Source organism: Balaenoptera borealis (assembly GCF_965194805.1).
Source record: "Balaenoptera borealis genome assembly, chromosome: 14".
Classification (NCBI taxonomy): Eukaryota; Metazoa; Chordata; class Mammalia; order Artiodactyla; family Balaenopteridae; genus Balaenoptera; species Balaenoptera borealis.
The window spans coordinates 15642777-15669727 of NC_138875.1; the positions used below are offsets into that span (position 1 = coordinate 15642777).

At 48.2% G+C, this 26951-nt stretch overlaps 2 protein-coding genes across 4 annotated transcripts in view; one reads left to right on the forward strand and one right to left on the reverse strand.

Moving 5' to 3' along the window:
• On the forward strand, positions 1-22319 carry RAX (retina and anterior neural fold homeobox). The gene is made up of 4 exons (XM_082352997.1): positions 1-555; positions 841-1097; positions 3914-5265; positions 21352-22319. The coding sequence occupies exons 1-3, from the start codon at positions 267-269 to the stop codon at positions 4427-4429; spliced, it is 1062 nt and encodes a 353-aa protein (XP_082209123.1). The 5' UTR covers positions 1-266; the 3' UTR covers positions 4430-5265; positions 21352-22319.
• Positions 22311-26951, reverse strand: part of GRP (gastrin releasing peptide) — a 14721-nt gene continuing 10080 nt past the window's right edge. For 2 of the 3 annotated variants that reach the window (XM_082353022.1, XM_082353020.1), the window contains exon 3: positions 22311-24993. In XM_082353022.1, the coding sequence (XP_082209148.1) occupies positions 24940-24993 (54 nt within the window). In that variant the 3' untranslated portion in view covers positions 22311-24939. The remainder of the gene's footprint in view (positions 24994-26951) is intronic. The other variant, XM_082353021.1, reaches the window with a different exon arrangement.

The following is a 26951-nucleotide window of genomic DNA, read 5'->3' on the forward strand; positions in this document are numbered from 1 at the left end:
GCCTTCAGCGCCCGGAGACACAGCCACCGGGAGTTGAAACTCCGACTCCCGCCGGGACCTAGGCGGCCGCGGGCCGAGCGCTCGCCCTCCTCTAGCGCGCGCGGCCGGGGCCCGCATCGCCCGCGGAGCTTGACCTTGAGTCAGGACCCCTCGGGTTGGACGACCGCACCCGGGAGGGGCCGACTTCCAGCCTCTGCTCTCGGTCTTCCAAGCAGGCGGCGCTGCCGAGAGCGCGGGCCGCGCCCTCCGGCGTCCCGGCGCTCCCCATGCACCTGCCCGGCTGCGCCCCAGCCATGGCCGACGGCAGCTTCTCGCTCGCCGGCCACCTGCTCCGCAGCCCGGGCGGGAGCACCTCGCGGCTGCATAGCATCGAAGCCATCCTGGGATTTACCAAGGACGACGGGATCCTCGGCTCCTTCCCGGAGGAGCGGGTCGCCCGGGGTGCGAAAGAGCGGGATAGGAGGCCGGGCGCGCGGACCTCCTGCCCCAAGGCGCCTGCAGGAGGCGCCGAGCCCTCCACGCCGCCCGCCCCGGCACCGGCTCCCGAGTACGAAGGTGAGTGCGCACCCCGGCTGCTCCGAGACCCTTAGGGCTCCCAAACTTAGGAGCTCTGCAAGAGAAGAGAGCCCTGCCTTAACTTTTATTAAGGCATCTGGGCGCAGGGGTGGGGGCTATATGCGTAGCAGGAGCTTCCAACTTGCGTTCAGGGAAAGCTAAGGCGGCCCTCGCAGCCCTGACCCCCGACCTCCCTGGGCCATCTCGGAGCCCGCATGGGTAGGCGGGGTGGCCCTCGGATACTCCGGGGAGTGTCTCTGACCGTCCGGGGTCTCGTCGTCCCAGCCCCTCGCCCCTACTGCCCCAAGGAGACCGGGGAGGCGCGGCCGAGCCCTGGGCTGCCTGTCGGACCCCCAGCCCCCGGCGACTCGAAGCTGTCAGAGGAGGAGCAACCCAAGAAGAAGCATCGACGGAACCGCACGACCTTCACCACATACCAGCTGCACGAGCTGGAGCGCGCGTTCGAGAAGTCCCACTACCCCGACGTGTACAGTCGCGAGGAGCTGGCCGGCAAGGTCAACTTACCCGAGGTCCGGGTCCAGGTAAAGCGCCCAGATGGGCCCACGGGAGGGCCGGAAGCTCAAGCTGCAGCCAAAGCTCCCTTGAATCCCTGGGCGTCCACGCGTTTATTATGGCACTTTTCCCACGGGCCCTCCTGCGCTTGGTTCTCCCAGAACCCCACAGGAGCGTCACAGATTTTCCATGCGCCCCATGCCCCGTCCCTTGGACAGTCTGTTCCAATTTGTAGTAGCATCTCCCCTTTGGGGGCTCCCGCGTTCTAAGCTAAAAGAGAGGAACTGGCAATGGCTGGCAAGAGGAAGAGGCGACAGCATCCAGGACCGGGGCGGGGGCCGGGAAGCACTGAGTGGAGAGGGAATGTAGGCAGCGGCTCGAGGGTAACTGGATTGCGGCCCCAAATGCCACCATAGTCAGTTACGGCGCGCACCTTCTTGAAGACGAAAACCCTATCTTCTTAAGGAGAGCCTGGCGCCTCGCAGTTGAAACTTTCGGTGGATTTGTTTAAGAAACTGACTTTTGCTTCTCGGGTGCACATCCAGCCAAACTTCCCACTGCTGCAGAGGCCTTTTCTTTTTATTTAAAGGGGTTTTCGCTTTAATTAAAGCTGAATTATCTTTAATCCCTGATCATTAAAATATTTGAAAGCCTTAAATATTTGCTAGTCATCTGTGAAAAATCCGGGAGAATTTCCAAATTGGGAGAGTTTACAGAGGCCTGAAAGGGAGACATTGGGAACAAATTTCACCGCATCTGAAAGGCAGTGGAACTAAGATGGGATTTTTGTGTGTGTCTAATGAATTAGATTTCCAGGAAGTGAGGATACTCAGATGTTTGGGGCTTTCAGCCTTGTCTTAAAAGTAAAAGCGGACAGGCTCTTGCCTTTTGTCTTTTCTGTTTAGTTTAAGGGGTTAAAGTAATGAGTGAATGTCATGGTTTTAAAAAATAGTTCCCTAATGTGACTCAGGATTAACTAGCAAGGACAGTTCAATTTCTCCTAATTTGGGGCAGTAGAGCTGCAAGGATTTCATTGAAGAGGTGGACATTTTAGCACCTGCTTTTCAGGGAGGAAGGATGGGGTAGGGAGAGGGAAAGAAAACAAGTGAAAGATGAAGAAAGAGGAAAGGGCAAAGCCCTCCAGTGCCCCTCCAGGCACAGCCCACTCAGGGGCTGCCTTCATGCCTCTGTCCCACGTTCCTTCCTCTTTACTTGTTCCTTCCCTCTCTACTTGTTTGGGGATGTTTGCTTCTTGTTTAAGACGTGAGCTTCTTGAGAACAGTGTCTGACTTCTCTGTGATCACAGGGCCAGCACAGTGGCCCAGCATATGGTGGGTTCTTAACACATGGGTATGATGTAATCAGGTTGGGGGGTGGGTAGGCAGAGTCTCCCACTGTGTTGAGGACAGCAGTAGAACAGGAGAAGAGCAGACTATCCCAGGTTTTAGCCCTCTGACTCTAGATACTGGATCTGAAGCCTATAGCTGATATTTCGGGGGATGGAGTGGGATGTTGGTGGGGGGGAGGGAGAGGCAGTGGGATGGAAGCCCTCACCCGTGCCAGTGTTTCTCTATATAGCTAATGTTTCTGGGAAAATCAGGGCCTCAGATATGCTGATGAATCTTTTATTGAAAGGGGCCCGGGGTACCTGCATTTTTGTTCTTTCTCTCTTCCCCCCCCCCTCAAAATCCCAGCTTTGCAGACAGTTGCCCTGCTCTGCTCAGGTGCTGGATGGCTTTTTCTCAGTTCTCCTATGAGGTCCCCTCTCCCTATTATTAACTCAGAACTGCTGTCTCCCTTCTGACGTGGCAATTATTCCCACATTTTCCCTCATAAATTTAACACCGAAGCCCCCCCAGTTTGGCCAAAGTTCTTTCTAGATTCCCCACTAAACTAGACCAGTTCTCTCTGTTCTGTTCCTGAGGGTGGTAACTTGGTAGTGAAACCTTAATTACACCCTTTCTTGTGCTTTTATCAAATCAGTAATGGAAGTTGCAGCCTTAAGAGACCAGACTTCACTCTTGGTGTGGACTTTCTCTATGTAAAGAAAAAAAGAAAAACTTGAACTCATTGAATTCATCTTAGGGTAACGTCAAAACTAACTCCACAGAGTAAAAGTAGGTTATTAAACTTGAACTATTGTAATCATTGAAAGCCATTTTTAGGAAATATCAGAAACACTAGTCAGATATCGATTAAATAAAAATGAAAATCTTACGAACAGTAATATGCATATTAAATATGCCTGGGATAAAATCAACCCACTTTGTTCTATCAGTAATTTGTGGAAATAGCTCTATTTTAACAGCCAATGTTTCCAGTTACAGTACTTAGAGTATTTGTTTATACGTATGTTTATAACAGGCAAAATGTGGGTAAAGCACAGAAAGTCTGCGACAAAAGCGCAGCCACTGTACCACACAGGGAGGAAGCCGGGTCTAAAATGAAGGGTCGGGAGGGGCTGCCAACCAGCAGGTCACAGAAATTTGGTGAGATCTGGTTTCCCAAGTCCCACTGTCCGATTCCAGGGTTAACTTCATTTTTTTTCCTGCCTGTTCGGTGCCAGGAGTTGGAAACAGATACAACCACAGCTAAGGGTGAGGTAAACAGGGACAAGGGTGGGAACACCACGGAGGACAGGGATGGGACAAAGAGACTCGGCGCGAGAGAGGAGGAGGGAGGAGACTGGAGCAAACGGGACAGAGAAGAAGGATAAGGCGGGTGGGGAGCGGGGGGTGGCGGCGGGGATGAAAGGAGCAGGTGAAACAGTCGAGCCCCGGTCCTTCTCGGGGGTGGGAAGTCCTGCCCCCGCCGCAGCCCGACGGCGCTGTGCTGCCTTCCGCAGGTGTGGTTCCAGAACCGACGGGCCAAGTGGCGGCGACAGGAGAAGCTGGAGGTGTCGTCCATGAAGCTGCAGGACTCGCCCCTGCTCTCCTTCAGCCGCTCCCCGCCCGCCGCGGCCCTGGCGCCCCTCGGGGCGGGCCCGGGCGGCGGCGGCGGCGGCGGGCCTGCGGGGGGCGCCCTGCCGCTCGAGTCGTGGCTCGGGCCGCCGCTGCCGGGCGGGGGCGCCACGGCGCTGCAGAGCCTGCCAGGCTTCGGGCCGCCGGCGCAGAGCCTGCCCGCCAGCTACACGCCGCCGCCGCCGCCGCCGCCCTTCTTGAACTCCCCGCCCCTCGGCCCCGGCCTGCAGCCCCTCGGGCCGCCGCCGCCGCCGCCGCCGCCCGCCTACCCGTGCGGGCCCGGCTTCGGGGACAAGTTCCCGCTGGACGAGGCGGACCCGCGCAACAGCAGCATCGCGGCGCTGCGCCTGAAGGCCAAGGAGCACATCCAGGCCATCGGGAAGCCGTGGCAGGCCCTCTAGGGGCACCGGGGACCAAATCAGGCCGGACGCCCGTCCTAGCAGCCGACCCCGAGCCGCAGGCGCTCACGCCTTCTCCCTGGGTCCCCCGGACTCGGCCACGCTTGCCCTGCGCCGCCTGAAGACCTGGGTCTCGGATGTTCATCTGCGCCCGACTCACCGCGGAGGGCTGACCCCGCAGGCCAGCCGAGACCTTCTGGCCACACCCACACTCCCACGGACCCCGGGCCTTGCTGCTGGAGGGGGACAGACGGCCTCGCTGCTGCCACCCCGGCGGGCGCCGGAGCCTCCAAGTTCAAGGGACCCAAAGCGCCTGACCTCGGCCGCTCCCGGGCGGCGTGGCAACCCCAGAAAAGGCCGACTGGGAGGAAGGGGAGGCGGAGAAAGGGTTTGAGGAACTGTCTGTATAAGTAGTTTCGAAGAATTGAGGAGGAGAATTAAAAGATTTACCTGTTTCGGTTTGACTCTGGTTAAGCGCGCTCAGGACTGCGGTGGCGGGGAGGAAGACGTGTGTATGAAGGCGGGTTCTGGAGGGGCTGCCGTGATGCACGTGGAGGGTGCGGGAAAGCAGCGGGCTGCGCAGGAGCTGGGGCTCCCTCCTGCGCATCCTCGGGGAGCTGTGCTGCAGCGGAGAACCGCCAGCGTCCCAGACACAGCGACGCCCTAGACCAGAGCGCCCCTCTCCTGGCACGGCGAGCGCCGCCGTGTGGGGTTCCGGGTGTTTGGAGCCTAAGGCTCAGCTGCCTGCGCGTTCCCAGCCCCTCGATACCCCAGTAGCCGAGCCGCAGCTGCTACTTTGAAGGACAGACCCTAGGAAGCGTCTGCACCATCTTCCCAGGGTAAGAGTTGAACTCCCCGAAGCTCCTGGCGGCCCCGCCTCTCTCCTTCCAGCCCGCCGCGGCCCCAGGCCCCTCTCAGATCATTGTGCAGGTCACCGGCTCGGGGCCCGCCCCTGCTACCCAGGGTTGATGACATTAGTGCTCCGAAGACTGGGGCATGGCGACTTTTCCTTTTCTAAGCCCCGCGCCACCCTCTCGCCTCCCCAACTCGCTCCGCACCCGGCAGCCCAGTGGTTCTGCTTGACGCGCGTCGGGCTGGCAGTCGCGCTCGGGGAGAGCGTCCTGGAGCGCTCTGCGCCGCGACCCGGAGGGCACATTCTCGCGGGCGCGTGGTGGACAGTATTGCGGCTCTTTGGCGCCGTCTCTGGGGGGCGGGAAAGGAATCCAGAAGTCTCCGCGGGCTTCAGAAGCTCCCGGGGTATTCGCGGCGTCCCCGGGGCGAAGGAGAGCCCGGAAGTCCCAGCCTGAGAGGCCGCGGTATGAATAATCCGGATTCCCGCCGCGCAGGTCCTTCTGGCCTCCTATCTTTGAGTGCTCCCGGGAAGGCGCGGCCAGAGCCTTAGCGTCAACCAGCTACTTACTGTCTATAGGTCGTTAGCACGTTAGTGAACCACCCCAGCCCCCTTTCCTCCTGTAAATGAGCCCCACCTCCCTGGGAAATGGGAAAGATGGATAGTTTACCACATTGTGTAAACTATACCAATGATGTGGCCTGAAGCAATACACATCGTGATCCCGATTCTCCGATCCCGAGTATCCCTGTGCTGTTCTTGGGTTCCTGAAACCTACCTGGGAAAAGGAGGACTATCCCGGGGCTGGGAGTGGAGGGAGTGTCATCACAGGGTTCAATCCCTGCCATGTGGGTCCTTAGAGGCTGTGGCATAACCAGAGCTGTGTACCCTTAGACCTTCATCTGGAGCCTAACACATAGTAGGCTGGTCAGGAAGAATTTATTGAATGGGTTATTTCCCCCAGTAGGTAGGGAGTAATATACTGATACTTGCGCTTTTCTCTGACAAGGAGGTTCCATAGGGAAATGAATGGAGTGGCCCAAGCAATATCAGATCTTGGCATGAAAAAACTAGGTAAACTCAGGATGGATGTGTAAGTAAATTTCTTGCACTTTGGCCTATCTTCTCTTTCATCCTTTAATGCCCTCGTTTTACTAGGAATGATTTATTCAGAGAACTTCCAAATTCAGTGGCTCCGGGTGAGTACCACACTTGCTCTGCCCTCTTTCTCCTTAGTCCTGGGCACCTCTGACCTTGTGCATCTCATCATCAGCAACTTCTTCGATTCCCTTAGATCATTTCCATTATTCATTCTGTCTCCTTCTCTCTGCCATTTTTCTTCCTATCTGTTTGCATCTGTAGCTTTCCACCATTTTCCTCTCCTCTTTTACTAGTTTAGTCTGAGAATGGATATTCTAAACCATCTTTTTAGGCACCAACAGAGTGAACCATACCTGGACTTCAGGGACAAGTCCTTGGAAAATGATCAAAATGCTAATAGCTAATGATCATTGAAAACTTACTATGTGCCTGCACTCTTCTAAGTGGTTTCATCTCAGTTAAGCCTCATAAGGACTCTACTAGGAAGATTCAACTAGCCCCATTTTATAGATGAGGAGACTGAGGCACAGAGAGGTTGCACCAATTAACTCTGCTTGTAAGCGTTGGAGCTGGAATAACTAGAAGTCCCGTCAGTTCACGATCATATTGCATATTCGGGAAATATTTGCTGAATAAGTGCTCCTTAATTCCAATTCCCAAGAACAGCTTATTAGGCCACATTGGGAATTGAGATGCTGAGGAATGGTTGCTCGTTGTGAGTGCCTTCCTGGGCTACCTGGGGGAGGCCTGGACAAAGCATCAGCCCCAGCGTCCCTCCCCACCCTCTTCCTAAGGGCTGCCTAGTAGGGCAGCTCCACTGGGCCTGCGGTGAGTCAAGCTCCCAGCTCCAGGAGGAGGGGTGCAGGTGAGGCGGGAAGGCGGTACTGTCCTTAACTCCGGTAGGAGGTGAGAATGGCTTGTGATAAAGAGCGTTAAAGCCCCAGACGATCCAGAAACACCTGGGGCCGCTGCTCAAGCTCACGGCTACGGAAAGCAGTTTGCAGAGGTGCCGGTCAAGGTGCGGCACTGCCTTCCGAAACTAGACTGTGCTGGCTCCGATTTGGGGCGGACACACGCCTTTTAGGGACTCTGGGGGAAAGGACTCCCCCAGTAAACCTTCATCCCTTGGGAAATGGTTCTTGAGTCTTCCATGACGAGGCTGCGGGTTTGGCTCAGGCTACCACTGTCCATTGAAGGGGAACAGGAACCAGTTGGGAGTGGTCTTACGGGGTTCAGGGAGAAAAGACACTGTGTTGCTCTAAGCAGGCCTTGCTTCAGGCCGACGCGGATCCTGTCAGACTAGGAGGGAGGCCCTGGGGACTCTCTCGCAGGAAGACGACCCCAGTTCTGAATGGCAGCCGGAGGGGGTGGGGGTGGGGGGTGGGAAGAAGGTGGGACGTCAAAACCGCTCCTCCGGGCTCCTGGGAGCTGGGGTGGGAGCCGCCGGGGGCCAGGCTGTGAGACCGCGGGGGCGGGGCGGAGAAGGGCGCCTCGGATTGGACGGCTCCGAGGGGAGGGCGGAGTCAGGCACGGCCAGCGGTGCCGCGGGCGCAGACTGTCTGGCGCTCCCCCTGGACCGAGGGCGGATGCAGAGATCCCGGGCCGGCGCGGAGCTGGGCGCCCCGCTAGCCTGGCCGCCATCAGCCACCCCCGCCGCGCTGGGGGCATTTCAGTTCTCGCATTTCTCCCTTTATGGAAGAGTCTCTTCCTGCCCGTGAGCGTGGCGTGACCGTCCTGCGCGCCGTGGCTCCGGACTTCTGGTGGTGATTTTTCTCTCCCTTGGGGACGCAGGGCACTGAGGGCTCCGCCTCTCCAGACCGCCGGTCTCCAGAGTCACGGGGTCCAGAGGTGGCCGCAGCCGCGGAGGGTCTTCCTCGCTCGGTGTCCTGGAGCCCCGCGCTGCGACCCCAGGCCGGTCCCGGCTGTTCATCCGACGTGGGTTTCCCGCTCTCGGAACCCAGTTCTGCCTCCTGCGGGCCCGAGCTCCCACCTCTGCTGCCGGGAGGGTGATCGGGACGGGTGTGGGTGAGAGGGGTTGGGAGGGCTGGGAGAGACCCCTTGGGAGGGGCAGGATTCGGCCCAGAGGTCAGCAGCTGAACGGGGGCGGCCCCGCTGTCTTTACTTATTTTAAACTTATAGTTACTGTTTGGGGAGATGGGTAATGTTACACCAGGGGAGACAGTCCCTGCCCGTCCCCGACAATCTAGAATCCGAGAGGAGGCAGGGGATCCACATCCTTCCTGCTCTCGGCCAAGTTCATGGGTTACTTGAAAGCCTAGGCGGAGAGCCCTCGGTGTAGCCAGGTTCGGGAAGCGAGGGCAGCGCGGGACTCCGCTTCCCGTGAGCCGCGTCGTCCCCGCGGGAGGTGCACGGAAGGGACACCAGGAGTCCGGACACAGCCGCCCCCAGGAACCTAGCATTTAACGTGACGCCTCCCACCCGCGCCCCCAGCCTCGCTGCGCACCCTTCTCTGTCTCAGGTCCAAGCGCGCCTTTCCGCCGACAGAACCTTGCTACACGAATGGAATTCCAGCCTCCAGGAGGCCAGCAAAAAAAAAAAAAAAAAAGATTTTCAGGGAAGATAATATTAATGAAAAGCTGGCCTTTCCTTTCCGCTCAGCAAGCGCGAGCTCCGCCTGCGTCCTGACCCGCCTGGGAAAGGGGAGGCCCGGCAGCCGCAGGCAGGCCCTCCCGACTCTTCAAGAGGCCGATGGTGCGCTTTCTGGCCAATGTCGTCCCCTTAATTGGGAACTGGCTCCAATAATCTGGCCTCAGCTTGTTAGCTGTACAATAGGAGGCAGAGTTAATGACTCATTAGTGATTAATTCCTTAACTGTGCCTTAATTGCTCTCTGTAAAACTCCTTTTGTAAAACTGGATTAAATAGTCTAGATCCTTGGCCACGTCTCTCACAGGCCTGCAAGACACGGAGTGGGCCGTGTTCCCTTACCTTTGGCGGGTCATCTTCTTAAGGGCAGGTGCAGTGTCACCCCTCAGCCTGGAAGTCAGGAGATCTCTGGTCCAGTCAAGGCTGTGACACTGCCTGGTCATGTGACCCCGAACAGGTCCCGCTGTACAGCTATATCTCCAAAATCTCCCTTTATCCCTCATTACCCACCATAGACTCCTGAAACAGAACACATTCTATTCTATTCTATTCTATTCTATTTTTCAAATTTGGCCGGGCCACACTGCATGCGGGATCTTAGTTCCTCGACCAGGGATAGAATCTGTGTCCCCTGCATTGGGAGCGTGGAGTCTTAAACATTGGACTGCCAGGGAATTCCCCGGAACACCTCATTTTTAAAAGCAGTGTTCTGCTCTATACATGGTATAAGCGTGTGTGTGTTTAGGTTAGTAGGTTCTGAATGAACTGCGTAGGAGGCTACCTTCCTGTCCAAAGTGGTCTGAGAAAGCTCTTTCCCGTGCTAACAGTGGCTGGGTTCTATAGTCTCCCCATTTGTACTTTAAAAACTTAGCTGTTCGTTTTTTTCACCTTCTTAATTTTCCTGTCATCTTTATCCATTCCTGAAACTTGCAAGGCGTGGCGGACATGTAATGATGAATAAACAAGAGTCTGCACCCTCAAGGAGCATAGCCTAAGTAGAGGAAATAAGAATGAAACTGTGCACACGTTTGCAAGTGCCTACTGGTTTTCTCCACCTGGGGTCCCACAGGCCACCCCAAACCAGATATGTTCAAAACAAAACTTATTTGTCTTTACTGTGTGGCTTCCTAAAAACCTCCTTAAAACTCTCCTCTCTCTTTCTGCATTCGTAGCCACCCAACGGATGCGATGAAATTGTTCTTGAGCCCTTGAGGCAAGCTATTTTCCAGTTTCCTTTCTACCTTATTTCTCGGCCATACATCTTCCAAATTTTAGCCCAGAACAGAGACATCGCCCAACCTCCCTTTCAATTAGATATGATTAAATAATGACCAATGTCATGGAACAGAAAACACTTTTAGGATGTAAGTTCTTAAAGGTCACCGGCACGCCCTGTTCTTGTCTCTTTCCTGTAGTCTGTTGGCTACAAGACAGGTGTGACGCTGGAGCCCCCATCTTGGACCATGTCATGAAGCCACATGTTGAGGACGCTGAGTAACATGATGGAAGGGACCATATGCCGTAAGTCCCTGACACTGGTGCACCATGCTAGCTCTTGACTGCTACCTGGGCTCTCTGTTTTAAGTCTACTTTTTTGGTCACTGTTAGCCAAACCTAACCCTAATTCGTTCATCCCTTTTCTTCAATGCCTGTATGCAGTTAACTACTTAGCCCCATTGATTTTACTTCAGAATGTCTCTTAAATTCACCTAGCCCTGTTTTTCCAGCAAGCTCTCTAGCTCAGGGCTTTATCAACTCTCACTCACGCTGCATGGCCTCCCATGGCATACAGCGCTTCTCATGGTCCCATTTTACGGTTGTTTCTTCGTTGATTCACTTACCCATTACATTTATTGGATTATTTCACCATTGATTCATTTCCCTATTATATTTATTGGGTTCTCTTTTTGATAAGCTCTGGAGCTAGAAAGATACAGCTTCCATATTATCTTCCTGACCCTAAATCCTTTCAATCTATCCTTCACACTGTAGTCAGAATTAGGTGCTTCAAATAATTCCTCTGCTTAAAACAATTCCTTATGGCTCATGGGACAAAAGCCAAGCACCTGATGAGTATGGCATCTGAGCCGCTTCTGAATCTGACCCCACCCATCTTTCCAGGCTTGCCTCTAGCCTTCCTCCTCACCCCCCTTCCCTCCTCATCCTCTGCTTAAGTGACACCAGAGTACTCTGCATTTCACTGGTCCACCATGTGCTTTTTCACTTTGCGGCTTTGAGTGTGAATGTTCCTTCTGCCTGGAAGGAGTCCCCACCCTCCGCCTCCTGGCAAACTCCTTCAGGACCTGGCCCAGACGCCACTGCCTTCTGTGCAGCTGGCCCGCTTTCTTGCAACAGTCGGTTCCTTGTTCTTCTTCCCCCCCAGAGCACTTTGTTGATGGAGTGCTACTCCAGCACTCATCCCATAGTGATGTCCACGGCCCCAAGGGAGACTGTGGGCTCCTTGAAGGCAGCTGTCTGGTCCTCCCCTGCATATTCAGTGCCTGACCCAACAGAAGCACCCAGTAACTAGTACAGGGGCATGTGAGGCCCAGAGAAAGCATCCCCTCCTATAAGAGCTTATAACAAAGAATCTGCCCTAGACCACGAAGTCACAGAAGACTTCTCTGAAGAAGTGACACTCAATCTGAACTCTGAAAGGAAAACAAGTTAGCCAGGCAAGAGGAGAGGGGCACGGCATGTGTGAAGGAGGAGGGACCGGGGCCAGTCTGACGCTCTGGAACAAGGCTGGTCTGGCAGAGGCCAAAGGAAACTTAGAGAAGCAAGAGTCTACGTGGCTAAAAACAATTTTAGGAGGCAAGTTCTGCATCCAACCAAGACTCATAAGGAAGGGAATTTTCCAACATAGGCAGTGTGTTCACCTGCTGTATGGCCAAAAATTAACTAATGTCTGCTATAGGTGGGGATATAGTCATTTCAAATAAATCATCTTGTCTGCAGTATGAAGAGCTGGGAAGGCGGCAAGAGAGAGTTCTAGAAGACCAGTTAGAAGGCTATTGCAGTAATTGAGGGAAGAGAGCATGAAAGCCTCTTGTGGTGACAAGGAGGCCAGGTCTGAGGTTGAGTGAGGAGATTGTGAGTTCAGTCTTGATCAAATGAGTTTGAGTAGAGATATTGGGTAGGCAACTCCTAGTACTGGCTTGGAGCTCAGAGCAGAGCTGGCTGCTATCCGAGCTCTGAGATCGGTGCACAGATGATAATCAAAGCCATGGGCAGAGATGAGATGAGATTGCCAAGAGAGACGGAGTGTGGAGTGAGAAGAGGAGACCGATGTCAGAGCCTTGAGAGGCTCCAGCGTTTCATGGACAGTGTTGGAGGAGGGCAGGGGAGTGAGAGAAGAAAAATCAGGAAAGTGTGGTGACATGGAAGCTAAAGAAAGAGTTTCAAAAGGGAAAGAATGGGCAACAAGACTGTTAGAATTTTCAAAACTTAAAACTTAGCCAGTGATGAAACAAGGATATACAATTTTTGCTTCCTACAGGGGGACGGGATGCAGCTATTTTGGAAACACTGCCAGTGTTTCCTCCTGCCTGGGAAGTAATCACGGTGGTGGCCGGACCCCACCAGCCACTTCTCTAAGACAGGGACAGCAGGGCAGGAATTGCACAGACTTTGCCTATTTTTGTGTTTGTATTGACCCTATTCCTGTCCTTCCTTCTAAACTTTCCCCCACCTGTCTTCTGCACCTTCAGAAAGCCACTCATTCCACATCTAGAAAGAAAGTGAAATAAAGCAATTGTCCTAGAAATGCCAACTGATTATCTAAAATCCATTCAGAATAAACTCTTTAGTCCTTCATACAAGATGACTCCAACTTACCTTTCTCCATCACTCAAACTCTTCTGCACACACCCTCTGCTCTTGCCAAACTCAACTGCCCACCAAGCTTGACCCAAGTTTTCCTACCTTTATGCCTTTATCCAAGCTCTTCCTTCTACCTGCAATATCTTCCCCCACAGAAAATACTTTAAGATGAGTGAAAATGAAGATGCAGCATACCACAACTTATGGGATGCAGCAAAAGCAGTGCTTAGAGGGAATGTTATAGCGTAAATGCTGTCTATATTTAAAAAAGAAGATTGCAAATCAATAACCTAACCTTTCATTTTAACACACTAGAAAAAGAAGAACAAACGAAACTTGAAGTGAGCAGAAAGAAGGAAATAGTAAAGATTAGAGTGGAAATGAATAAAATAGAGAAGAGAAAAACAACAGAGAAAAAATACTTGATATAATTAGGTATCAGGGAAATGAAAAATAAAACCACGATGAAATACCACTTCACATGCATTAGGATGACTAGAATCAGAAAGTCAGCAGCAAGAAATGCTGGTGAGAAAGCGAAGAAATCAGAACCCAACATACGCTCATGGGGAAATGTAAAAATGTTGCAGCCACTTTGGAAAACAATCTGGCCGTCCTTCAAATGATTAAATATAGAATTACCATAGGAACCATCAATTCTGGCCAAGAGAAATGAAAACATACATCCACACAGAAACCTGTACATGAAAGTTTATAACATGCATTCTTCATAATAGCTAAAAAATGGAAACAACCCAAATGCCCATCGACAGATGAATTAATAAACAAAATGTGATATATATATATACAATGAGATATTATTCAGCCATAAAAAGGAATGGGATACTAATACATGCTCCAACATGGGTGGGCCTTGAAAACATTATGTTAAGTGAAAGAAGCCAGACACAAAAGACCACGTAAGTAAATGGAAATTCATATGACATTCCAGAATAGGGTAATCTATACACACAGAAAATAGATTCATGGTTGCTTTGTGCTGGGGGACAGGGGGATGGGGACACAGCGGGGGATAAAGGATATGGGATTTCTTCTCGATGTGATGAAAATGTTCTAAAATCAGCTGTGGTGATGCATGGTTGCCTATATCTTTGAATATACTAAAAGCTATTGAATGAGGCACTTTAAATGGGTGAATTGTATGGTATGTGAATTATATCTCAGTAAAGCTGTTGTTTTGTTTCGTTTTTCTTTTTTTAAGTCTTCCCACTAAGCTCCATCCATTTCAGGATGGAAGAATTTTCTACTCACGTTGGAAGAATTTTCTACTCGCGCTGGAAGAATTTTCCTAAAATACCGTGTTCAGCGTGTTGCTCCCTTGCCAGGGAACCTTTTCCAATTCAATAAGGACGTTATCAATTCAGCTAACAGATAACGAGCGCCTACTGTCCTAGGCACAGTGATCGAAGCATCCACACACTTCTTCTGCAGTCTCAAATCTCAACTTCTCTTTCTGCCTTCAAGGCTCCACCCGCATGTCTCACTCACCCATTTCCTTTCCCGTTGACCTTCTGGGTAATAGAAAGCCTCTGCTCTAAACCGCTGACTTTGACAGCAACTCGCTCTCCCCAAGCCCCTCTTCTATACTGTTGCTTAAGGTGGACAACACCTTTTTACCCAAAAGGAGAGACCAGCCTAAAATGCCAACTGTCCTGGGAAAGAGAACGGTCACTGAAATTCACTCTGTGATGTCAGCTCCTGGCTGGAGAACGTTTTCTGCAGTGATAGGTTGGTGAGGTGGGGATGGGGAGGAGCAAGTGTGACAAGAGAGAGGCCTTGGGTCCCAGGGAAGCTGGGCTTACATGCCATTTGCATCGGGCTTTGGGTCCCAGGGAAGCTGGGCTTACATGCCATTTGCATCGGGCCTGCCCTGCTGCAGTGGTGGACCCATTCCTGTTCTTTCACTGAGCGTCCTCTGTCTAAATTGCCTTTTCCCCTCTCCTTGCATCGTTCTGTCCCTAGTGCAAAGCTCATCTCCAGGCACCGCTCCTTGGTTTTCCCTGCCTGTTGTCCTCTTACTTTCCCGGGATCAGTCTGTCTTGTTGTATCTCCGAATCCCACTGCTTTGTGTTCCCCCCACCCCACCCCAGACTCATTTCTAGAGCAAACAAGCCCACAGTAAATGGGACTGCCTGATACTTGGCCAAAAATCTGCTTAAGCAAGACTTTGTCCTCAGACTCAAACAGCAGCTCCTTGTGTCTTTTTTTTTTTTTTTTTTTTTTTAATTTATTTTTGGCTGTGTTGGGTCTTCGTTTTCTGTGTGAGGGCTTTCTCTAGTTGCGGCGAGCGGGGGCCACTCTTCATCGCGGTGCGCGGGCCTCTCACTGTCGCGGCCTCTCTTGTTGCGGAGCACAGGCTCCAGACGCGCAGGCTCAGTAGTTGTGGCTCACGGGCCCAGTTGCTCCGGTGGGACCTTCCCAGACCAGGGCTCGAACCCGTGTCCCCTGCATTGGCAGGCAGATTCTCAACCACTGCGCCACCAGGGAAGCCCTCCTTGTGTCTTTTTTGTATCTTGTTCCATGTGGGGTGAGGAGCATTCCTTCAGATTACTGTCATAGAGACATGATTGGATTCCTTGTCAAGGGGTCACAGGAACCTCCGTTCTGCCACCGACTTGATATGTGGCTTCCGGCAAGGTAGTTTCACCCAGGCCGAGGTCCCTTGGTTGTAAAATAAAAGGGTTAGACCAGGGAGTTCCCTCGTGGCCTAGTGGTTAGGATTCCGGGCTTTCACTGCCGCGGCCTAAACATGAAAAGGAATGGAATGGAATGGGATAGAATAGAATAGAATAGAATAGAATAGAATAGAATAGAATAGAATAGAATAGAATAGAATAGAATAGAATAGAATGGAATAGAATAGAATAGAAACTGTTAGACCAGAGGACTTCAAAAATCCTCCCAGCTGCAACATTCTGATCCAGCAGAGTACTTCAGTAATTTGGCTGAGGGTGCCATCTGGTGGTCATTCTGAGAACTTCACCTTCTAATTGGGCACTAGGAGTTTTCTAACAGAACCTTACTTCCCAGAACCGCCAGCTATGAGAAGGGCATTTTCTCAGCCAGGGAATGGCCTTCCTTTCTGAGTCTGCCCAAGTCCATGGGCTTCACGCTGCCCCTGTGATGGAAAGCTCTTCCTTTTCTACTCAGATTCCCACTTAGGCCAAGTCAACCCAACCCCGGGGATTCTTATGTCATTAAAGCCACTAGGAGGCCAAGAAATGTTATGCTTTCAAGTTTCTCATGCCCCTCCATAATTCAGGTTAGGAAGGAATTAGTTCTAAATCAATTTTTTCAAAGCATGAGTGAGGAACTATTTGCACGTTTTAATAAAATGAACCCTGAAGTAGGGAAATTCTTTTTTTTTTTAATTGAATATGTTTGACATATAGCATTGTGTAAATTTAAGATGTACACTGTGTTAATTTGATGCATTTAAATATTGCAATATTATTGCCATCGTAGTGATATTTAGCACCTGTATCACATTACATAATTTCCTCTCTTTTCAGTGGTTGATATAATTAAGATTTAGTCTCTTAGCAAATTTGACAATTGTAGTACAATATTGTTGTCGATATTGAAATAAGGCAATTCTTAATTCAAATTTAGTTAATTAAAAGTTATACTAAAGGTAGAATTTTAGAATTATACTAAAAGTAAAATTTTAGAATTTTACGGCCTGTGCAGTAAAAAATATTTGATACATGGTATTTTCTTCCTGGTATCCTTCAAATGACAACAAATAGATAATAAGTTTAGTCCTACCATTAGACATTATATGCTATAGGATTTCCACTCAGGTTAGTTTCTAATACCTGGTATTTAATACCAGGGTATTAATGACTTAAATATCCTAATATATCACCCACCTAGAAATATATATGTTTTAAGAGTCAATTTCTGGGGGTACAATGACCAACCCAAAAAATTAACAGAATTTAAGCGTGTAAGAAATCTGGTGAGGAGATACTTTGAAGCTCTGTGATCTTTTTGGCCACCCTCCAATGACTGAGATGCTGATGATATTTAAGGCTCAGAGATGGGAAAGGAGATTGAGAATTGTTCTATTCATTCTTCCTTCCTAGAAGAACAGACATTAACTGTGCCAGGAAGGGAATTATCATTTTGACTCCGGGGTATTTGTAGGAGACAGCTGTGGTATATTAAACAAGAACTTGGCTCGGAGTTTAAAGGGTGGGTTTTATTCCACTTTTTCCAGTTTATAAGCTAGGTGCCCTTGAGCTAGTTGTTAACTTGTATACCACAAGTTACTAATCTGCATATAATTGGCATAGTATCATCTATGTTAAGGATTGTTCTGAAAAACTGAACGAGATAATCTATTTGGAGTTTCCAAGTTTGACTTCTATTCATGCTAAAGCGGTGTCTACCCCCCACTCCCCCCGCCCCGGTAAAGGAAAAGTCAAAGGCATGTCTTTCTGCCCTCCTTCCTCCCCCCAAACCCCACCCCCGGCGCCCCATGGCTTTCGGAATCTTAATTCCCCGACCAGGGATTGAATCCGGGCCACAGCAGTGAAAGCGTCGAGTCTTAACCACCGGATTGACAGGGAACTCTGCTCTACCTTCTTTTTTAAGTCCCATGGGCCAGACTTCTTGTCTGAACTTAGTACTGGGACACTGCATCTTCCCATTTCCTCACTACTCTTCCTGGATATTATGCAAAGAAACAAGAGCTTCAAACACCAATGGCAATGTCACTAGAAGATAGTTATGACTTGAAGATGAAAAGAAAATATATAAATGCTGCTCCAAATAGCTGAGATTGTCATGGAAGCTGTGAGGAATCTCTTTAAGATACTCAAGGAAAGATTTTGAGTCTAGATGGACTTTCCTCCAGGAATAGATGCTGTGGACAAATAGTTTTTGAACGAGAAAGAATTCAAGGAACATTATTCTTTCTTAAGAGCCTTTATTAAGATAAATATTAGGGGGTGTTTTTCATCTAATCAAGAGATAACAGAGAAAAACCACAGCAAAAGAACTGTGTATACCTATAACTGAGTCACTTTGCTATACAGCGGAAATTAACACAACATCGTAAATCAACTATATTTCAATTAAAAAAAAGATTTAAAAAAAGAACTGTGGATGAGCATGAATATATGCAGTTTATAAAACTAGGATGAAACAAATGTGGGACTTAGTGTGACAAAACAGAACATAAATGTCATCTACACAAATATTATCAAAATGATGTGGGACTTCCCTGGCGGTCCAATGGTTAAGACTTCGCCTTCCAATGCAGGGGGTAACGGTTCGATCCATAGTCAGGGAACTAAGATCCCACATGGCTTGTGGCCAAAAAACCAAAAACGTAAAACAGAAGCAATATTGTAACAATTTTACAATTCAATTGTAAATTTACAATTCAATAAAAACTTTAAAAAATGGTTCACATAAAAAAATCTTAAAAAATAAAAGAAATGATGCAACAAACAAAAAAAGAGAGAATGAAGGAATAAAGACCAGAACTAGAGTAAATTTGAGGCTTGCTTTATATGTAATAACTGGACGTCAGATATTCTTGTTCAGTTTAAAAGAAAATTCAGAGGAGAAATCTGTGCTGAGCAGGAATCTGGGGTTACTGTGGTGTCATGTGAGTAGTTTGCTACAGAGAAGGTCAAAGGTGAGAAGAAAGCCTGAAAGGGAGTCTTGGAGAACTCCCAGGACTCAACAGGAACCAGGAGGAGGAGGCTGTGAAGGAGACACAGAGAAGGAGGCCGAGAGGCAGGAAGAAAGCCAAGACAATGAGGAGGCCAGAAGCCAAGGGGAAGTAGTTCATGGTAAAGTGCCCAACGGCGAAGAAGGTGACCTTATGACCCTAGTGATGGAGGAGACAGGAGGATTGGTGCTGGAAAAAGGAAGAAATAAAAACAGGGAAGGGAGCTACACAGTCAGGTGTATGTCAGGAAGATGGAGAGGCAGACAGAAGGCAAGTCTGGGAGCCGCTCCTCCTGGGGGCTGAGTGGGGACTGAGAAAGAAGGCTCTCATCAGAGAATGAAAGTGTCGGGCAGGAGAAGGGGACAGGGGCAGCCTGTTCCCGTGGCGACCTCCTTACCTTTGCAGGTCTTCTCCGCCTGGGCTATGGGGTTAACACATTAAGGGCAAATAATTTTCTTTCCCCAAACTAGTTGCTTTTTAATAGGGGCATGCTGAAATACCAAATAGCATGCTGAGTGTCACAGATTAGCACAGGAGTGATGGGCTGACAGGTTCTGTGCATCCTCTCAGCTCTCACTGGGCAGGCAGGTAATGTAAACAAATGTAGCAGGCGGGGGGGGGGCACTAGGGCATGGTGGGGACTGTGGCAAAGTGGAGAATGTGAGCCCCTCCCTGCCACAGGGAGATTCGTATGTGAAGTCCCTTGACATTGAAATTTCTGTCACTAATTCTCATTTTTAAGACACTGCCCAGGCAAACATCTAACCAGCAGGCTGCCAGTTCCTGACTACTAAGTTAAATTGTTTTTCACATTATTCACTTTTCTTTTCTCCCTCCATCCCCAGGAGTTAAGTGAAAAGAAAAGAGCTCCTTCTACAATATGGTCTGGGCGGTTTGTATTTTTTTTATTTTTAATTTTTTTTCAAATTCCAGTCCAACCCCCAGCCTATCCATGGAAGCTATCTCTAGCTGAGGCATCTTGGGAAATTGCCAGATAGAGGAGAGTACAATTCGATTTCCTTTCCATTTCTGTTAATTTCAGCGGTAGAGTCAGAGGAACTATTATGTGGTTAGTCACGGCCACTTGTCTTGCAAGGCAAGGAAGGAGTAAAGTATGACAAAGGCTCAGTCAAAAGCCAGGAGCGACCTGTCAACTGCAGTCACAACCTAAGTGCTTCCAGCAAGAGAAACAGACTGTCGCTTGCTCTAACGGACTCGTGGCCTTAAAACTATTGAAAGGACTTTACATGAGCATCTGAGAATGGAATAAAACCCAGCATGTTTACACTTAAGAGCAGTGACAAATGTTTGAAATTATTATCCTGCTAGAACCAGGGTTGTGTGAGGTCACATGAAATGAGGTTCATGCCTGTTTAAGACGCTGTTGAAAGTTCCTCCCACATCCATTCCATCCTCCTTCCTTACTGAGAGAGTCTTTGCTTAGGTTCCTGACACTCCTCCCACGTGACTCAATGGGTAAATCCAAATTGATGAGGTCAGTCATAGTGGTCTGGTTCTCTTCATTAGTGGTAAGATTAGGGCAAGCATGTGACCCAGCTGGTCACTGAGGTGTGAGGGACTTATCACTATTAATAAGGAGAAGACTGAAAAGAAGTGGCCTTTCTTCTTCTTTTGAATTTTGTCTTGTCTGGATGTGACAGCTGGAACTCCAGCAGCCATCTTGTGACCATGAGAGAAGTCAGCTTAAGGATAAATCTGAACCCTGGTGGCAGAGTGGAAGACAGAAAGACCCCTATCCTTGAGGATATATTTGGGTCACTGAATTAAACTGAACTCAACAACCTTGAATACTACCTCCCTCTGGAGTTCTGGTATATGAAATAATAAATCGATCTTTTATGCCAATTTGAGTTGAGGGCTTTCAGTTACGAACATCCAAAGGTATCCTAACTGGTACAGTGGTCATTCCTGAAGGTCTACAAAATAGTCTCTTTTCCATCTAGAGTCATGTGGAATCATCTATTCATCATCCATTAATTAGTTTAATGGGTCTGATCACAGGGCAAAGAGTAGCAGAGCCATGGTTAGAACTACCATATGATCCAGCAATCCCACTTCTGGGTACACAAAGGAAATGAAATCAGTATCTTGAAGAGATATCTGCATTCTCACGTTCATTGCAGCGGTATTCACACGGTCTTTCTGCTTTGGGAATGGCAATAGTTTATCACTGTGGATTTCCCTTGAAGAGCTATCTCATACTCTCTGATTAAAGCAGCCTGTGGTTAAGGAAATGAATTATGTAAATCCCACATTTTACTTAGATTACTCCCTACACATCTGAGCTAGGTTAAGATGCTCTGTGGTGATCATATATCCCCAATAGGAATGGGAAGGTGGGCATTGTGGGGCTAGAAATGGTACTGCACTGCTTGAAATGTCTGCTGAGTGTGTTACTGAACCTCTGATCATAAGCAAAGACCGCTAACTTACCCGGAGCAATCCACCCTGTGACGCTTAAAAAAAATAAAAAGACTGTGTTTTTAAAAGAGCAAATTTGAAGGCAATTATTATTGCTTTCTTCCCTTTCGGATTCTTCCTCTTGATTATCCCACTTCGCTGCAAGGATTCCTAAATATTGTCACCTCTTGAAAGGAATCTCCTCTCCTTGCTGTATGCACACACCTAGGCTGTGTGCTGGAGACAACAGCCACCAGGGTCTTCCCTTCCCAGAATCCCAGGCTGGGTGTTAACTCTTCTCTAGAATAGGAATGGTCAGAAATCAAAGAGGAAATTCTTTTTTGAGCACAAGGGGCAGGGGACATCTGTAACCTGTGGCTGACCATATCTTTTAAACACCCTCTCTTCTTTTTGATAGGGTCTGTCGACTGAAAAAAAAAAGAAGTGCAATGTGGAAGTTGTGAGTTAAGTTTTATTTGGGGCAAAATGAGGACTATATCCTGGAAGACAGCCTCTCAGATGCTCTGAGGAACTGCTCCGAAGAGGTAAGCGGAGAGGCCGGTATGTATGTGATTTTGGTGAAGAAGGATAAGGACAATCAAGCAAACATTTTGGCAGAAGGTAGCTGCGAGTCACAAGAAGGTTACTGCTGGTCACGAGGAGCAGGTGTTTCCATTAATGATTTTAGTGTTTTTATAGATATGAGGAAATGCAAGAGTTGGGCTCATAAAAATCTTCTCCTGAAAATATCTATCTAAAAACCTGTTCTTCCAGTTTTTCCCAGAGCACAGAGTGCCTCATTCCTGAACTCCTTGCAGGGTGTGTTGAAGGTCAGCGACTGCAGTGGCTAGTGACCTACTCCTTGTAGAAGCAGATGGCAAGTGTCAATTTTTAGTTGGCTGGTCCCACAATTTTCGTCCCATGTTCCCAGAGTAGAACCCTAAAAACTACATTTCCCAGCTTCCCTCACTGCTAGATGCAGGCTAGCTTCCACCAATCAGACGCAGACATTCAAAACTCTGATATGGAAGTAAACCAAGGGCGGAAGAGAGTTTGGGGGGCATAACGCCAGGGGCACAGGTAGTGGCAGAGGCAAGGGAAGAGAGTGCTAACTCCGGCAGTTCTGCAGAATGCTGTCGGGCTAGCAGAGCACGTGGCAGCCATCTGATCAGCCTATCGGACACCTGGCTTTTTCGGAGTTTTCCTTTTCTACTTCAACAACTCAAGGTGGATGCTATTATCTGCAGCTGAAAATTCCCTGACCCAATAAGCCCACACAGATAGGTGACGGGACTACACTTGCAAACAAGTGTTCAGGAAAGCTCTCCGCGTAGGGAAAGCTATATCTCTTAAGTAAAGGGATTCTAATCGTTTTTCTTTTTCTTTTTTTTTGGGGGGGGGGGGCGCGGGTATAGTTGATTTACAATGTTGTTTGGTTTCAGGTGTACAGCAAAGTGATTCAGCTACACATATACATATATCTATTCTTTTTCAGGTTCTTTTCCCATATAGGTTATTGCAGAGTATTGCTATACAGTAGGTCCTTGTTGATTATCTATTATATAGAGTAGTATGTATATATTAATCCCAAACTTCTAATTTATCCCTCCCCCTCACCTTTCCCCTTTGGTAACCATAAGTTTGTTTTCTATGCCTGTGAGTCTGTTTCTGTTTTGTAAATAAGTTCATTTGTATCTTTTTTTTTTTTCCCGGCCACGCCACGCGGCTTGCGGGATCTTAGTTCTTTGACCAGGGATCGAACCCAGGCCCCCCACAGTGGAAGCGCAGGGTCCTAACCACTGGACCACCAGGGAATTCCCCATTTGTATCATTTTTAAAGATTTCACATATAAGTGATATCATATGATATTTGTCTTTCTTTTTCTGACTTACTTCACTTAGTATGATAATCTCCAGGTCCATCCATGTTGCTGCAAATGGCATTATTTCATTCTCTTTTATGGCTGAGTAATATTCCAATGTATATATGTACCACATCTTCTTTATCCATTCAAGGACAGATAAATGGATAAAGGGATTCTAGTCTTGACCAGGGCTTGGTACTTAGGCGCCTGCAAGGGTCAAGGGATTCAGTTGAGCAGTTCTTGTATCTTGGTCAGGGCACATGAGGGAAAAATGATTGCAGTTGAAACACAGGATCACATCTACTCTCATGAAACAACCAAACAAGTGACTGTCTAGATGGGGTTATTCCAGAAGCACTGTCTTCCTCGCCCCACCTGAAATGCCACCCTTGGAGAAATGTCCCCTGGGTCTGGAATGTTGTTTTCATCTTTATGAGTGTCCTACTGGAGGGTGAATCCTGGTGATAGGGCTTCCCCTTCATCCTCAGCTGCATGGCAGGCTTTAGTGCACTCAGCTCAGGATCGAGTTCTTGGGAAAGAGGCCCAGGGCGTCCCGAGAAGAGGAAGGTGGCAGGGCACTGAAAACACACCTGACATATTTTCCCTGGTCTGGCTCTGGATAAGTTGGGAATCAACGTGATTTTAAAAGAAATTAGAACACCTCACATCTTATGTGGTTCTTTGATAATCAGAACAAAGGCAAGATAAATCTCTTCACCATTTCATATGTGATTTCCCCAAATGAAGGAAATCCAGACATATGGCAAAGAAGCTTTAAAATCTGTTAATGTGTGAATGTCATGATAAAAATGGAACTGGGGAGTGTTGTGAACCGCCAGGCCATGTTCTCTGAGAATGGAAGGGAATCTCTGGAACCTATTATCTCTCTTTGCTGTGGAGCTGACTAAGTCTGGCTCCGGGGACTACTTCTCTCAGGCTGGCAATGGAATTTTGAAGAAACAGTGCTACTTGCTAGGCTTAAATATACTGAAAGAGGGGCTCAAAATGAGGTCATAGAAAAACTGTCAAATGCTACAGAAAATCTGGTGACTTTAGGTGTTTGAATCCCAGTTCCATCTACTATGTGACCTTGGACAAGTCAGCTGACCTAACTCTGTTTCCTTAGCTATTAAGTGAGAAGGGTCATTTTCAGCTTATGAAACTATTCTGAGGAGAATATCAGTAACATCAGCAAAATACCTAGTCATGGTAAGGGCTGAAGAGATGGGAATTATTATGTGATGAGGAAGGCCAGCCTCTATGTTCAACCTAGCCCATCCGCCTGGGTAACGATAAAGCAAGTCTGAGCTTCTGGGCTTCCCTGGTGGCGCAGTGGTTGAGAATCTGCCTGCTAATGCAGGGGACACGGATTCGAGCCCTGGTCTGGGAAGATCCCACATGCCGCAGAGCAACTAGGCCCGTGAGCCACAACTACTGAGCCTACGCGTCTGGAGCCTGTGCTCCGCAACAAGGGAGGCCGCAATAGTGAGAGGCCCGCGCGCTGCGATGAAGAGCAGCTCCCACTTGCTGCAACTAGAGAAAGCCCTCGCACAGAAATGAAGACCCAACACAGCCAAAAATTAATTAATTAATTAATTAATTTTTTAAAAAAAAGAAAACTTTGAAAAAAAAAAGTCTGAGCTTCTAGTAAGTGGCCTCTTATAAAGGCTCTAAGTCACTACAAGGAATCAGTAAGTGGCTTTCAGAGAGCAAAGCTAAAAATTCAGCCTGCTTTCATCAATGAGCGCACAAGTTCACTGTCAACCTGTTTGTTAATCTCAGTATTAATCACTGTCCTCTCATTTGGAATTGAAATAAGAAAACTACCTGCCTTTTGGACAATATGTTTAAGCTTTTATTGTGAATGGTAACAAGGACTGGAATCTAATAGACAAATAACCTAGATGTAAAGAACATTAATCAGAACACTCTTTATGGACAATTATTCACAGCAAACAAGTTCAAACCAGAAGATGCTGCTTGAAAATCATGACTTTAGTCAAAGTTGAAAGATACAAGAATAGTTAAGTATTTTGCATAAAGGAAACTTGATGACCCAGTAGAACTGATGCCCATAGAACGCAGTCTCTTGAGGATTTTGTTTTGCTTCTTTGAGGGAGGCCACCATTGTCAGTATCAGTTCAGCTGGGGGTTCCTTCCTTCACGCTGAGAACCTGGAGTAGAGAGTCCACCAACTTAAAAAATATTAGAAAGAGTTAAGCAAACGTAGTTAGTGATGCCAAAGTCTAATGCTAAAAGTAAATCCATCCCAGCAAAGCATCAGTATCGCTTGGGAGACTGGTAGAAAGGTAGATTCCTAGGTCTACCCCAGACCTGCAGAACTGGAAACTCTGGGGATGGGACCCAGCCATCTGTGCTCTCACAAGTCCTCCAGGTGACTCTGAGCACGTTAACGCTTGAGAACAACAGCTGCTCCCCCGAGAGAAATTAACTTCGTCCTTTTGGGGAGCCACTATATTTCCGGGTCTTTTTGTTATATTAGCTTAACTTGTGTCCTGATATGACTACATATGTATATATATATATTTTTTTTTTAAGGAAAACTTTATTTTTTTAAATTCCTTTTATTGAAGTATAGTTGATTTACAATGTTGTGTTAATTTCTGCTGTATAGAAAAGTGATTCAGTTATACATGCACATACATTCTTTTTCATATTCTTTTCCTCTATAGTTTATCACAGGATATTGAATATAGTTCCCTGTGCTGTACAGTAGGACCTATTCTATGGATAATAGTTTGCATCTGCTAATCCCAAACTCCCACTCCATCCCTCCCCCACCCCCTCCCCATCTTGGCAACCACAAGTCTGTTCTCTATGTCTGTGAGTCTGTTTCTGTTTCGTAAGTTCATTTACACAGGTATAGTTTGACCAAAGTTGGAAATTAAATGTATCATCCCCAGGGATTTGTTACTAAAGTAGCAGCTGGGTAGGAAGACTGCTAAGGAATGTGGGATCTTAATTGTTACTTTGCTTCTTTGGCAACGCCTCATTCCACAAATCAAAACTAGTTTATGAATTACACAATTCAACATTATAAACCCATGACTGTAAATGGTAGTCGTGTGGGCAACTTGGGAAGAGGAGCTAATTTGGGTTTCTGCCAGTTCTAAATTTATTGTGGTTGGCTTGTTGTGGCTTCTGTTCAAATTAACTAAGACTGAAGGAAGAATGAGTAGCTCTACTTTTAAAACACTTCTTTGTTCCCATATAGCACCCTTTACCCTCTGAGATGAGAAAACACTTTTCATCCAGATGAGAGCTTATTACACTTTCCAAGATTCTCTGGCAATTCAGGTTCCCCAACGTCCAGACCAACCATTCGTTTCTAATAAAGGAATTACTGAGATTCTCAGACCAGTTATTATCTGCTCTGTGGCTCAATTGTTTTGACCAGGTGATAATGAAGCCAGGGCCTGGGGTTCAATTCCCACACAGACCAATTAGCTTCATCTTTCTCCAGGAGACCAGGCTGCACTATTAAGGGTCACCAGGCTGCCTGAAGATGCTGTCATACATCTCACAATATGAGCCACTGGTCACAAAAGGGGCCAGCTGAGGATACGGGACAAGATGCATGGAAGTCCCCTATGTTGGCTCAAAATATTGAATCTGTGAGTTTGACTCAAGAGAATGGAAGTAAAGTGACAAGGAAAAGACAAATTCTGTAACCTAGGAAGATCAAGGACTTGGAGGCAGGAGAGGGGTCCATGGTTAGGGGTGGGCAGGAGCTGTTTTATTTATTTATTTATTTTTGATAGGTTCTTAATTTTATTTTATTTATTTTTTAAACATCTTTATTGGAATATAATTGTTTTACAATGGTGTGTTAGTTTCTGCTTTATAACAAAGTGAATCTGCTATACATATACATATATCCCCGTATCTCCTCCCTCTTGCGTCTCCCTCCCAGCCTCCCTATCCCACCCCTGTAGGTGGTCACAAAGCACCGAGCTGATCTCCCTGTGCTATGCAGCTGCTTCCCACTAGCTATCTATTTCACATTTGGTAGTGTATATATGTCCATGCCCCTCTCTCACTTCGTCCCAGCTTACACTTCTCACTCCCCGTGTCCTCAAGTCCATTCTCTACATCTGTGTCTTTATCCCTGTCCTGCCCCTAGGTTCTTCAG